Source organism: Montipora foliosa, chromosome 6 (genome assembly GCF_036669935.1).
Source record: "Montipora foliosa isolate CH-2021 chromosome 6, ASM3666993v2, whole genome shotgun sequence".
Classification (NCBI taxonomy): Eukaryota; Metazoa; Cnidaria; class Anthozoa; order Scleractinia; family Acroporidae; genus Montipora; species Montipora foliosa.
This window is the reverse complement of record NC_090874.1, coordinates 59,011,084-59,026,083: the sequence shown is the minus strand read 5'-3', so window position 1 is coordinate 59,026,083 and position 15,000 is coordinate 59,011,084. Positions and strand designations below refer to the sequence as shown.

Here is a 15,000-nt window from a genome sequence, read left to right as displayed (position 1 = left end):
GTTCATATAATTCTCTGCTTGAACAGTGTGTCAATTTATTTACACTGATCTCCTTCTTCCACAAATCATTGTTATATTTGTCCTTGGCACACTCAACCCACCCCCGTTCCATCCCCTCATCCACAGAGAAAATGATTCATGAACGTCGCGGGTGAAGTCGTAACAATCCGGCAAATTTGTATACAGCTGTTTCGAGAAAGGTTGTCCAACTACAAATTCATGCTCGCAGTAAATTCCTATGACGCAGTTCCTTTTCAACAATCTTGTTTCGCAATACCGAACATTTTTGTGTCGCTGCTGGGATTTTTGGAATTTGAGAAAAGTTTGAACCTGTCGGAATAGTCGTATGATACACATAACGAATCACTGCTCAGTGTATTCCTGCGTTGCTCCCTGAACCTTCATCCACCTTCATGCTTTTTTCACGTGCACGTCAATGCTGGCCAATCAGGAAAGCTCTTTTTCTATTACATGTAAACGAGGCTTTTCTTGTGATTTCACGGTTTCCTCTATAAAAAGCTCGAAATTTTCCGAGCGCTTATATAACACATTTTGTCAGATCTCCCTTCATTAAACCTTCGATTTAAGCTCCTACAATTCTATTTCACCATGGCACAAACAGAGAAACGAGTTCTGAATTTCGCCGCTGGGCCCGCTAAGCTGCCAGAAGAAGTAAGTAATTTATACTTTACGTGTTTCGCTATCTGTCTCACTCTGGAGTTGTAAGCAATCCTTGAATCTCTAGCGAACTCACTAAAAATTTTTAGTGATGTAATACAAGCATTGTCAAATATTAAAAAATCGATGTTAAAATGTGCGCCGAACAAATTTAAGCTTAATGTAAAGCTAATGTCACTGGCCATTCCGATCTTTACGTAATCACCGCGATGAAGTTAATTTTTCGCGAGGAATTAACAACACGACATGAATTTTCAGTCCACTCCTTAAACTTCGCGAGCATTGCGGTTGTGATCAGATTTTTTTTTGTGTAGAAACATTACACTGGAAAAATGTTAGCAAATCGAAAGTGTTTCTTCCTTACTATGGATGATGGTGACAATTCGCGAAGCTAACAAAATTGGCGCGTTTCCCTAATATGGGGAACAAGATCAATGCGTTTCCCTAATATGGGAGATGGCAAAACATTGAAGGGAGATTCCTTGGACTGTAGTTTAAATTGATCGTTGTTCGAACGGTTCGATCAATCCTTTTGCTTTAACCCCAGTTTACGAAACCTCGGTTAAAGTTAATTAATGTTTAAAGTAAAACGAAGGACCAGATTTCTTGTTTCGACCTGTTGAGAGTATCGTAGAAGGCGTGGAAAATGGAAGCAAATAAAAGGCACTTGGTGGTCTAGATCTGAGATTTGAGAACGTGCTTTTCAGACATTTTAATTTGTTTTCTTCTCTGTGAAAAAAAATTCCCTTTATAGACTTCAGTTGACTTGAAAGCATCATCTGATGCAACATTTTAGGGAATTTGATATTCTGAAATTAAAGGCGTGTCTTGTGGATTTAGCGCGTCTTCTAAATTCTAAGGAAAATGAACCCTTTGGTCCCTAAATAAGGGGCTTCCTGTTGATGAATAAAATTGCTTGTCGAAGGGTTAAATTAAGGATATCTTTACTCACCAGTTACTAGGCCTGGTTTTCACTAGCGACGCAAGCGTGTAAGCACAAGGAACACACGCAAGGGCATTTACTTATTGTTAATCAGTGTATATTGTTCTAACGAAAGGCTCTAATAAACAACAAAATACTGAGTTTGCATGTGCTTCTTGTGTTTATGATTGCATCGCTAGTGAAAACCAGGCTTTAGAGGATCAGTTCCCTTGTTCCCTTAAAAATTCCCTTGCCCTTGCATTGTACAAATATATAATAAATATATATATTTATATATACATAAGTGTAAAACGATGAACATGAAGGAAACTTCTAACTGCTCCGGCTTTAATACGATGTTTGAGCCTTTGGTCTTCTTCAGATGTGGAACTTATTACTTGTTTACGGATAAAAAGGTAAAAAAGCTAAAAATCCTATTAGGTTTACAAATTTGCAAGAATATACCAAACATAAAAAAATGTAAATGAAGTTGCATAATATAATACAAACCTAGACAATAGGATTAAATAATAAGTTAAAGGTAACCAGCAAGAATGTGCATACGTATGCAAACGTATGTAAATCTACTAGAATTTTTAGCTTTTTTAGCTTTTTATCTGTAAATAAGTAATAAGTTCCACATCTGAAGAAGGCCGAAGGCCGAAACATCGTATTAAAGCCGGAGCATTTAGAAGTTTGCTTCATGTTCATCGTTTTACACTTATCTAAAAATTCACATTGAAGCACTGTATCCTTCTTGGATCCTTCTACTGGGAGTTCATTGTTTGGTTACCATATTTATTCTGTCTATATAGTGTGAAACTTAGTTTTCATAAAACATTGCTCAATACACAGAAGTAGAGTGAAGTAAATATGGAAGAAAAAAACAAATAAACTCCAAGTTCATCCCTACAAGCCTGTTTTGTGGTCTTGCACTCATCAGGGGATTCTGGCAATATATATATAGCTCTAAAATAGAGGTCTACTTGCTGTATGTTCACTTAATTTAAAATTGTTTTCTTTTTTATTAGTTTCAAACAAAGATATTACATTTTATTTTAACTTATTTTTACAGTATTAAAGCTATGAAGATACATTGCTTTGACTTATTTCAATACAAATTGCTTTTGTCATTAAATTTGATCAGTTTACTGTTTTGAATTTTCCAATTAAGGTATTAGCTCAAGCTCAAAAGGAGTTAGTGAACTATCAGGGTCTCGGAATCAGTGTTATGGGTAAGTTGAACTCAATTTTAGCTTAATGGACAGTAATTTTTAAGCTGAAATGCATGATTTGAAATATTTTTTACTCTTTTGGGGCAGATTATTTGCAGCAAATTTACCAAAGCTGCTAAACCAGCCTATTTTATTATCTGAAAAACAAAGATAGCATTCAATTGGCTGCTGACCAAATGTGACTGTCAAAATTATTAGGGGCCCCAGGCTCCTCCCAATCCTATCTCAGTTTCTTGTAAAAGTGGGCAATTGATGGTTTTTTTTTAAAATCTCACTGTGTCACCGTGTAAAATTCAATTGCATGCCTTTTGTAACATGAAGTCTGTTGTCTGAACTGTTTTTTCTGACAATAAACTCACTGATTGATTCAAGCACACTGATAAACCCACAACTACTTTACAGGTCAACTTGCTCACCATGTGCTCTCAAAAACACTCTTGATCCCACCATGTTTTGAAACGATTCAAACCCAGTCCCTACTGAGTGCAGGCTGGAGACGTCTGACTAATCTTGCAACGAACGCTTGCAACGAGTTTAAAAACAAGAAAGTTATTGCACAACTATAAGAATCTCGACACTGTTATGTTTCATTACAAGGGACAGATGCCTCAATAAAAGGGTTGCAATTACGTTTAATTAGGTTTACTATAATATTGTCTTTTTTTTCCCTTCAGAAATGAGCCACAGATCGGCACACTTTGCAAAAATTGTAAATGAAGCTGAGAATGACCTTAGAGAACTTCTGTGAGTGCTCTTGAATTACGTATCTAAGAGAGCAAATCATTTTTGAGTTTATTTGGATGATAATTATTAATGTTGACCAGTTAGTACTATATGTAGTCTTTCAAAAACTAAAATTAATGGTGATTTTTTGTGTTTGTAGCAACATTCCAGACAATTACAAAGTTCTATTTTTACAAGGGGGAGGGACAGGCCAGTTTGCTGCAGTGCCACTGAACTTAGCAAGAGGTTTGCAAGCTTTTACAGGGCTCAAAATTGCGACCAATACAGTCGCATTTGCGACTAAAATATCTGGAGAATTAAGTCGCAAATTTGCGACTTGTTGTCAACCTTCGCTCTTTCGAAACAAAAGGGTTAGCAGTTGCCACTTTGCTGCTACTTTTGCTAAAATGACTAAATAAATGACAAAATTATTTTGTTTCTCGCTGTGAATTTTCTCTGAAGATAGCGTAATTGTAGAGTAATTTAGCTGCGATGTTACGTGCACAGCTCCATTCCTTCGATCATTCACCACTGGATTTTTTCGTTAATTTTGAGCCCTGTTATACATGAACTTTAACTTATTTTTAATTTGAATTTGTCAATGGGGCTGTTTTTGTAATGGTTTCTATTGAAACAATAGCTTAAGTTGAGTAACCTGGCAGGGTTTGTATGCGTCTTGAAAACCCTTGAAAACCCTTGAATTTTGAGAGTACATTTTCAAGGCCTTGAAAGTCCTTGGAAATCTCTGCTCTTCATTCCTGGTCCTTGAAAGTCCTTGAATTTTTTCTGACCCGCATAACTTCAGTAAAAATAATCAGCCACTCAAGTCATGTCATTACAAACGCGATGAGCTGTAGGGTCGAGAATGGTCACCAGTGCCTTTGCATTATTTTCACGCATCTTTGGTACGGAAAATGAGCAAGAATTGTACTGTCAGACTATTTCCATGGGTAAATTCTTCGATGTAAATAAAAAAGAGGTCCTTGAAATTTCAAAATTTGGCCCTTGAAAGTCCTTGAAAAGTCCTTGTATTTTTGGTCTGAAAAAGTGTACGAACCCTACCTGGGCTTCACAATATCATTATTACAGGGTGTAGTTTACTTTGTTTGTAAGTTTTTTGGATCATGTGTAGCTTGTTCACCCCTCAACCGATACAACGGTTGACATATTGACATTTCATCCTTTTTCAGTCAACCTTAAAAATCTCTGAAGGCTTTCTGTTCAGATCATGTGTCAAGCAAGACACCGAAGTGAAATACTGCCAAATAAGCAAAATGCAGATGACAGGAAAGAGGATAAGCACAATGAAGGATAACTTAGGTGCTGGAATAGAACTGATGAAAGACAAGCAAGTCTTGAATTTACCCATGCATTGCACTGATGTTTTTGCCGTTTTTTAATTTTTACATTTCCTTGCCTGGGGGAGGGGTTAACCTACAGGTTAAATTACGTCTGTGACGCAGGCTACAGTCACCAGAACGTAAGTACCAGTGAAGTATCGGCAGAATGTTGGTAGCCTATCGATCGACATGTCGGCCGACAATCGGATAACTACTCACGGTCGACATATTGGCCAACATTCGACCGATATATCAGTTGAGTGTTGGTCGCGTTTTGGTCGATATGTCGACCGATACATCAGTCAAGTGTCTGTTGATATGTCGACCGATATATCGGTCGAGGGGTGCACAAAATACACATGATCTTCCAGTGCATCATGCTTGCTTTAGCACTGTTTCCTTATTGTTGCTCTTATGTATCTTTATTTTTTATTTGTGTTTGCTTGTTAAGGGAGGTTGTCGTAAAAGACATAATTCTTTTTTTAGAAGGAAAATCTGCAGATTATGTTATCACTGGTGCATGGTCAGCAAAAGCAGCAAAAGAGGTAAAATATCATGTAGTTTTCATTTCTTCCATAGGGGATGGGTGTAAAGTCCACCCAGAACCAGCTGCTTGGTGAATTCTCGTTTCCGTATCACATTGCTGGTCACGTGTTGTTGTCACAGTTTTTCCCTTGCGTGACATTGCACTCGCTCCGTTGGTTACGTCACTCGCATTAGTTTTATCCTGTAGTTCTCTAGTTGTTGTTTTAGTTATTTGTTTTTTTCCTAGTTGTTCTTCTTTATACTCGCAGTTTAGTAATTTTAGCGTGTTTGTTCTTTAGCGCTATTGCCCTTTTTCTCTTAGCCTTTTATCATTGCCTTTTGTGCTTGTCTGATAATTTCGGTGTTTTAGTCTCCTTTTGTAATCTTCCTTTTTACATTGTTTGGCCAATAAATTCACATATACGGGTTCATATTTGTCCTCGTTGCATTGCTTGCTACGCTCTTTACTTGTGTGGCCTCGGTCACATAATTATACAATGTATACTGTAAACACCAAGAAGTTAAAGCCACATTCACACTTTATAAGCTGCTTGAGAAAGGCAACTCTGAACAAATGAAAAATCCCTATTTGGGTTGATCCAAATAGTAAAGTTCACAGCATTGATTCAAACATCAGGGCTTGATATTGTGACTCACTGGTTGCCAATGCAACCAAAAATTCAGTGCTGGCAACTAGATTTTCAGAACTGGTTGCCAGCTGGCGAATCACGTCTGATAAGCCAGGATAAACAAAAGACAACTTCTGAGCCACCGCACACCGGTGGCTCAGTTGGCGGGGATATCCCTATCGTTTGATGTGTTATCTGATGCATCAGCCGTTGTCCTCGTGTAATTTGATCGCGCGATCGAAATTGCAAAAAGCCAGCCCTTGTGGGGTCTCTTATCAGCTGTCAAATATGCTCACAAAACGACAAATGATTGGTAAATTAGCCTACTAAATCTCCATAACAACAAAAAATACAGATTTACTAAGGGGGACTGGGTAGAGGCCTAAGATCAAGACGGCATTTTTACGGCCGGTTTAGGTAATTCATGTGTCATCATGCGCAGCCGGTTACGACCGGTTTAGGAGTCGACTGGTTAATGATTATTTTTACAGTAACTATAACATGAAATATGTGGTCATCCTGACGCAATCCTATATACAAAAGGGCATTGCAAAGTGACACAAGCAAGTCTAAGTGGGTTGACTTCGGTTGGTCCTGAAAAAAACCATCGTGCCTGCTTGAGAATTAGCTTGTGAACACAATGAGGGAACATTTTAAAAGGATACCTAAGTTTGCTTAGTTGTCGTGAACTCTGATTGGTCACACACAGGCAACATCCTTAAATATCTTAAGTACTTGATCATCATGATTTTCTGAGTTTGCTGGTAATCACATTTTGATTTTCATTGTTACAGGCAGAGAAGTTCACAAAAGTAAAGCCCGTTTTTAAGAAGCTTGACAGATATGATAGTAGGTGTTAATCATTTGTTAAAGTCTATATACAATGTAGTTTTCATATGTTGGGAACGATTGGGGATTTCACAGTTTCTGGAGTGTCCCAATATTGGAAAATTGCCAGACGCTTGTCCCAGATTCTCCCGGAAAATGGAAGGTGCGCCAAAAATTGAAACTTGCAATTTAGAGCATTGGTAATGAGCTAAAACCATCGCCGAAGTCTCTGACAGTACAAATTCGAGTTTTCGTTTTTCAGGAATATTAATGATCGCCGACGATCGCAAAAATCTGGGACACATCCGTATTTAAAATAGAAACACTTCATATTTTCCCTATTCATCTCGACCATCCCAGATTGTCAAGGATGTCTACGATTTACGGTTTTCATCAGTTGTCAAAATCTGGGACGGTTGGGAAACTGAAATCCCCAGTCGTTTTGGATTTTCTTGACTTTTGAAAACTAGGCTTTAATTTATTGCAAATTGAGTTTCATTCAACTGCTGTTGCAGTAAGTCTTTTGCACTTGTTTGAATTGTCATGTAGTCTTAAGATGTGTGAAGGACTTTTTTGTGCTTGGTTTATTTCTGCGATCAGATTCCTTTTGTAATTTATTTTCAGGATACCCTGACTGTTTTACACCATTCTGTCTTCTTGCAGGAATTCCCCCAGAGACAGATTGGAATTTAGATCCAAATGCTTCATATGTTTATTACTGTGCCAATGAAACAGTTCATGGTATGTTTTCTTAAACATTTCTTGGATGTGGAAACTGCATGGAATAATCATTGTTGTGTAAGACATGAATAACAATAGTAAAGTATTATTAAATTCTCAACCTCAGATAATGCAATTCTATCTTTCTCATTGGTTCTCTGGATCTCAGTTATCAGCCGTTATACCTGACCTTATATGTGGCAAATTTTGCTCAGCATAAAACCTTTGGTGCCGGAAAGTCACATCATTCACTTTCCAGTTGTTTCTTAAACTTAAATACAATCTAGCAAAACAGAAGGTTGTGAATTTAATAATTAAAAACAATTATTCCATTTGCCCTGGATGGATAGGAGATTGGTAATAGCCAACTTGGCGCTACCCATCTCATTGGCTATTTACCATCTCATATCCAATGCAGGCTCAATTTAGGAATAATTGTTAATTATTTAAATTTGTCTTTATCCCCCTCCCTCCCCCCACCCCCCCTCCCCCCAAAAAAGTCTCAAAATCTTAGGCCATTTTGCAATAAAATTAATTATTAATGTATAATTAGTTATTCCTCTTGTTGTCTTGAATTAATTTTGGTCTGTGGCCAATTGCTTCTTTACGTCGCGGTACACATTGATATATAGGGGAATTCCCCTTACCATTGCGCCAACTCTGCTCCCTGAAGAGAATTAAAATATTAAGTTTCTCTCTTAGAGCTAAGAAAGCAGTAAGTGTCACTGTCACAATCTCTCATTTGCCATCAACTATAGCAAGCCTTTAAATTAAAAGTTATGCAATTGGCACAGGTAATTTTTTTTTGCCTTTTTGGGACAGGTGTGGAGTTTGATTTCATCCCTGAGACGAATGGTGTTCCTCTTGTTTGTGACATGTCATCAACGATCCTGTCGAGACCTATTGACGTCACCAAGGTAAGAAAACTAATAAATAAAACTGTTCTTGCTTAGGAAAATAATTTTCATTAGCAGACTGACTGTGTTGTTATTATTCGATGAGTGTTAATGCTAAATTCTCTTATAACATTTCATGACTAAATTGATTAATTTAAAACTTGTTGTGGGGACTCCCGAGCCATTTCTGCTGTATGGCCAGTTAACCCATGCTTTGAAACATGTTCTTGAGGTTTTCTTGTGAAAACCACAACACTAAAATTAACATTGTTGCATTTTTTACAGTTTGGACTGATCTATGCTGGGGCTCAAAAGAATGTTGGCTGTGCAGGTGTTACTATAGTGATAGGTAAGTTGGCATGTTTCTCTTGTTCCTACCATTAATATTTGCAGATTGCATTAAATTTTGTGATCACCATAATTTTTGCATGACTGTTAATGGCATTATCAGTGTAGATGCTGAGCCTTCCAGCCAAAGCTCACTGAGTCAGCGTCTGGTAGATTTTCTGTTATCTCTTTCAATGTCACTGCCATTTTTGCTTCATACTGTCAATTCAATTCAATTCAGTTCAATTCTTTATTATGCACTATTTAAATCGATAATTATTACAAGATAGTTAAATACTGTATTAGCACTTAATAGAAAATAAATACAATACATAAATGCAAAAAAAAAAAAAAACCAAAAAGATACCATATTTCCTCAAATAATAGCCGGGAGTGATTATTTCTTTCACACCAAAAGGGGGCAATTATTCGAGGGAAGGCGATTATTCGAGGGAGGCAGTTATTTCAAATACTTCTCACAGAAGGTCGTGCCTTAAATAGTTTGTTTTATTATACCATTAAATCAAAAAAGTAATCACATCAAATATAAACCAAACATGGGCTTTTTAGTGTTTCAAATTTGTTTTGTTGATTACGGTGATCAATGTTCAATGTCAGTATCTTGGGCGTCAGAGCCTGAATCATCGCTGATGACTTTAACTGGATCAGAGGGGAGGGGGAGGGGGGCGATTATTTTAAATATTTCAGTCAAAGGGGGGCGATTATTTGAGGGAATATGGTAGGTGTTTGGTAGTCAGAGTAGCAAATTTGGCTTTTGAGGTGGTCATGACCATATTAAAGATAAGTGCAGCATTAAACAAAATTTAACATAAAATAGTAAATAATTATATATACTTGTGTCAATCACTAACATACACACATTGTGTAACCTCAGATCAAAAGAAAAGGTATTCCTGTTTATTTGAAAAATCCTTTGTTTTATTTTTTAAATTGCAGTGCGTGATGATCTGATAAGCAATCCCTCACCACAGTGTCCAGTTGTGTTTGACTACAAGGTTAATAAATTAACATTCTTGTATCAGTCTGTATAAAATGAAGAATGCAGACTGGGTCTAAAATGCAAACTATGGTACAGAATAGGCATCGGCCCAGGCCTAGGCCTTGGCCTTGACCTCAGTCTGCCGTCCGCATTTTATACTAAACGATTCTCTTATTAGTTTAATACTTAAGCAGATGTTCTTGTCAATAATTTCCTTTCTTATTTTGATGGAAGAAAACACTCAAAATGTAAATTTTACTCGTTCCTGTGCAATGAAGAACACAGAAAGGATGAAGAAGTTGTTGACTTAAACCTCCAATATCTTTAATACTTCTGCAACGAAATTTCATTAATATTGGGGATACTATTGTAAAAGTAACTCGGCCCGCACTGTAGGCATGGCCCCACTTCGTACGCAGAGTCCTCGGGCTTTTTGGCCAGTCGATGAGTGCCCGGAGAGACTCTGGGATAATCGACTGCATTTTCCCAGAAAATGTGGGTTCTGGTCTTATTACGTATGCTTGAGTTTAAACGGAAACAGAAAAGAGAAAACTGTAAACATTAGAAATGGCGGGTTGTTCAAAGTGTTCGAGAAACAAGAATTTTAGCCTTACACACAAAGAAACTGGAGAAATGATCATTGGCTTGCTGTAAGAGCAAGTGAAGATGAAACCTCTGACGCTTTCCGCAAGTGTATTTTTAGTGTTTTAGTGTACATTCCATCGTTCAGAATGCCATCGTGCAAGCAACACGATCGCCAAATTTTTTGTGGAAATGACACAAGTGTCCTCTTCTACTACAATTTGATGTTTCCGTAATTCTGAATGGCTTTGACAATTAAGACATTATTCCACGGACTTCTCCTCAACGAGACTGATGTAATGTTTTCCCACGGTACTTTTGCAACAGCAACAGCAATCACTTTTTAGCAGCTTGGGAAAATTCCTGTGCGGTATAAGACATAATTCAAACCTCCTCGTTTTATTATTTTTGTGATTTATATATTTCTGAGGTAGAAAAAATCAAACTGCACTGAAACTAGTTTTAGATTTTGAATCTCCCTCCAAATTCTGGGGCTTCTGAATTACTTACCGACTCCCGGCCCTGTCGGACTGCCACGCAAGCGGCCAATCGAAAATATAGTTCAAGTCGATTATCCCAGAGTCTTTCCGGGCGCTCACCCGCTGGCCAAGAACCCCAAGGACTCTGGGTACGAGATTGGCATGGCACAGTTTATTTTTTCAAGTTGCCCAGAAATCTTGTCTTGTTTTTTTATTCTCAGAAAATCCTAAATGAGTTGGGATTTTGCTGTTCCTTCGTATACTCTCTGTTTTCCCAATATTTTGGGAATGTGCCAGACGTATACATGTCCCAGGCAATCTACTATGTTTATGATTCCTAGAGACATTTAGTAAAACAGTGAAGTACACAATGGTCTGTTGTTTTTTTTTTCTACATGAAAACTACCGGTAATCTCTGGTAAGAGACCACAGTAATTGACAGTGTCATTTAATGCTGCTTCCATTAGGTTCAAGCAGGCATGAATTCTCTGTACAACACACCCCCAACATACAGTATCTACATGATGGGACTTGTCTTCAAATGGCTCAAAAGTATAGGAGGAATTCCAGGTATTTTAAGGCTTAAGTGAAAACATCAGAACCATGATTTTTGTTCTCCAAATTACATTAATTTTTGTAATCGTCTAGTCTGGTGTATTGTACGTACATCAAAGAAGTAAATAAAATAATTATGCATTAAGAAAGGAGTGAAGATTATAATATGGAATTAATTTTGATATTAGTGATATCTGAATAAAAGTGTAAATTTTGATCTACTGCCAGTACAACAAAAACAATGTGATCCAATCAAAAAGGTTTCAAAAATGTTTGATTCTGAGAGGAAAAGTGATGTATATTGGGGGATTGAATGAAGGAGACAGTGGTCTCTAACTTGAAACTTGACGTACACACATGTACAATTGATGCTTACGATAGGGCAGGTATGGAACCTTTCAACACCGCTCGGAGGCTCCACTGACCAGCCGTTTTGTGCACCTGCATTCTTCCGTGGAGGAGGATGATAACCACACTCCCATAACGGCTGGAAATCGAGCATACACTGCACCAAGCTTGCTCTTTTACACAATAAGTTTTTCCTAAACCATTTCAGGCTTAAATTTGCAATTTTTCTTTTGTCAACAGAAATGGACCGACGGAGCCAGATGAAGTCAAATCTCGTGTATGATCTGATTGACTCATCAAATGGCTTCTACTGGTAAGAATATGAATCTTTCGTGACTAAGGATACATAAATCACCTTTGATCCATTTGATAATTTGCCTGATGTCATAAAAGTATGGCATGGTTGTGTGAAATAACATCATAACAACAGTCATCTTCATTGACTTAATTGTAGACATCGATCGTAAAAATATTAATACTTGACTTTGAGAATTTCATGATTTGTACATTTGGAACCCCTCTGCCAAACAACTGCATACTGGCTAGGCTTTTAAGACGAGTTAGAAATATTAGCAGAAGAGACCACGCCACCTCGAGTTGAATAAATTGAGAATTTCTAGCTAACTATGGCAGATATTTGCAGAAAAGGCATCTGAGGGACTCGAAATTATGCAGAAGCCATCTGCCCTGTGGAGACTAACCTACAGTGTATGGTGCGTTTCTTTAGGAGAATCCAAGATTGGATTCATGATCTCAGATCAGACGGATACTTCGTTCCCAAAGAAACGACTGATCCGAAAATAGATTTTTCTGGTGTGACATCCCATTTTCAGCCGGTTTAAAAGTTAGGATTAATGTAATTTGTATCAAATTGAAGTTCTGCGATTATGACTTTCCATAAATTTCGAGTAAATTGAAGGAGAAAATAGCACTGAAAACTCACCTTGATTGCTTGCCATGAGTCATGCAAATGCAGAGATGCCAACCTATGGAGGTCTAAAATCTGGAATTTTTTCCATCCGGTCTCCCCACCCCTCCCCCCTCGATCAACCTACCCCCTCCCCTCCTCTTCCCCCACCCACCCCCCAGCAGCTCCTTCAGAATACAAGAATATTCTGCCAGCAATATGAATTTGCGGGAAAACAGGGTACTTATGTCAAGAATTTTTATTGGTGAAACGGAGATCCAATCAAACAATCGGTTATATGGCTATGATAGCTAAAGGAAGTCATTTTGTTTAGTTCTATTAACGTGAGTTTGAAACTCAGAGATGAAGAAATGCATTAAGAAACAATGAAACGAGTTTGAACAAATCGATCTTTTTTAAACTTGGGGATGCAATTTGAGTCTAGAATGGAGAAACGTCTGTGAAAGGTTCAGAGTCGTTTTTATCCGGGAGATTTAATGACCCCTTCGGGAGACCGGGAGATTCGTTCCGAATCCGGGAGAGTTGGCATGTGTGCAAATGGCGGTAATGTGTACTTTCACAAAACTACCTCTTGCCAAACGAATTTTTTTTTTATCCGTCTCCCAAATAAACGCACAGATCATGAATCCTAAAAATCCGGATTCAGATCTGATCTGATGAATCCGCTAGGAGAGTGAATGCTTTGGATCAATAATCCATTTTCGGATTTTACTAAAGAAATGCAAAATCCACGATTGGATACAAGAATCCGGATTTGGATTTTTCCCCAAAGAAAACGCACCCCTAGCTAACCTATCCTCAGATCTTTGGTTCAGAAACGTCCTGGCCATGGCTGACCGCACTATCGGGAAACCATTGTACAGTGGGCCTCAGCTGAAGGCTCAGGATGATGAGAATGTACAGCTGGGATTTCAACTTGTACAATTAACAGAAAAGCTATTGATAATATTTCACACATACAGTGGTACAGTGGAAAAGAAGAGCCGTTCAAGAATGAATGCCCCCCTAAGAATTTCAAGCCCTAGTGGAGACCAGGAACTGGAGAAGGCATTTATTGAAGAAGCTGAGGCCAGAAACATGATTCAGCTGAAAGGCCACAGGTACTACTTTCGGTATCTTTGTTGATTCCATTTCTTTGTTTTCGTAAGTAATATTGGCCACATTCCTTCGGATGCTAGCAAACAGCAACCACCACCGGTGGCTAACTTAACGCACAGGTGTAATGTCTCATCAGGCAAGAATGCGGCTAATTATGATTTGATCAAAGGTATCAAAATAGTAACATTCTTGAGCACTCTTTGTGAGGCGTTGCAGAAGCATTGAAACTTAATACACGTACCAGATTTAGTGGGGTGTGACAGACCAGTTTGTTACTTACAGTGGCAAACAAGTCCTCAGTCAATTTAAAAAAGCGTGAATGTTGTTAGTAGGGTCACAGTCGGATGTTAAGAGTGTGGTCAACGTACACCCAACATTATGAACAACTGACTGTTACTCAGTTTGATACCAGAACTTCAAGTACATATGTCATATATTTATTTATTTACCTTTTTATTTATTTATTTATTTAAGTATTTATTTATTTATTGTAGGTTGCAAATGCATCAGTCTTGTCTTAGTTGTTATTTGAACACCGAAGGGACCCCTTCATATATTAGAAACGTTTTTAAAAATGGAACTCGAGTTCAAAGCTAACGTAAATACGTACAACAAAGGAATCAATTCAGTTGCGTACATGTTTATTCTATTTTATTTTCGTATGTATTCATTAAAAGTTTGCGCTCTTTAACTAAGCTCATTGCCAATTCTTTATCAATCGTGATTTCAGGTCTGTTGGTGGAATAAGAGTGTCGATGTACAATGCTGTTAAGCCAGAAGATGTTAAGACTCTAGTAGATTTCATGAAGGATTTCAGACAAAGAAATCAGAAGCAATATAATTAATCAAAGTGCATGTCCTCAGTGTATGCAACATCGCCTCGACAAAATATCCTTAGTCACAAAAACAGACATCCAGTTTCATCAGTCAGAAAGTTGTGAAGGATCCACAAGTAGTTTGAAACTAGACTGCATCGCGTGAACAGCTGGCAAACAGGGAATCCTGCTTGAGTGTACCGTGTTTAACTTTAAATAGTGAAGAAGAACGATACTGGGCTGGAGAATTATACCAGTGCTTCCATAATTCTGTCAATTCTGTCAATTCTATTAGCTGCCAAGAACTCGAGTATTGAAAGAGATCCAAAGGCAGCCCCAACAACTGAATTATTGTACGATGTTAATAGTATT

The 15,000-nt window shown here is 37.8% G+C and overlaps 1 protein-coding gene across 1 annotated transcript in view; it reads left to right on the top strand.

Moving 5' to 3' along the window:
* The first annotated feature begins 504 nt into the window (after window positions 1–504).
* LOC138007952 (phosphoserine aminotransferase-like) overlaps window positions 505–15,000 on the top strand; it is a 14,558-nt gene continuing 62 nt past the window's right edge. Inside the window, exons 1-14 of the mRNA XM_068855099.1 lie at window positions 505–672; window positions 2,775–2,835; window positions 3,510–3,579; window positions 3,719–3,804; window positions 5,385–5,443; window positions 6,847–6,901; window positions 7,544–7,621; window positions 8,423–8,517; window positions 8,782–8,845; window positions 9,781–9,839; window positions 11,352–11,454; window positions 12,028–12,100; window positions 13,678–13,815; window positions 14,544–15,000. The exon at window positions 14,544–15,000 is cut by the window's right edge and continues 62 nt beyond it. Coding sequence (XP_068711200.1) covers window positions 610–672; window positions 2,775–2,835; window positions 3,510–3,579; window positions 3,719–3,804; window positions 5,385–5,443; window positions 6,847–6,901; window positions 7,544–7,621; window positions 8,423–8,517; window positions 8,782–8,845; window positions 9,781–9,839; window positions 11,352–11,454; window positions 12,028–12,100; window positions 13,678–13,815; window positions 14,544–14,658 — 1,119 coding nt within the window. The 5' untranslated portion in view covers window positions 505–609 and the 3' untranslated portion in view covers window positions 14,659–15,000. The remainder of the gene's footprint in view (window positions 673–2,774; window positions 2,836–3,509; window positions 3,580–3,718; window positions 3,805–5,384; window positions 5,444–6,846; window positions 6,902–7,543; window positions 7,622–8,422; window positions 8,518–8,781; window positions 8,846–9,780; window positions 9,840–11,351; window positions 11,455–12,027; window positions 12,101–13,677; window positions 13,816–14,543) is intronic.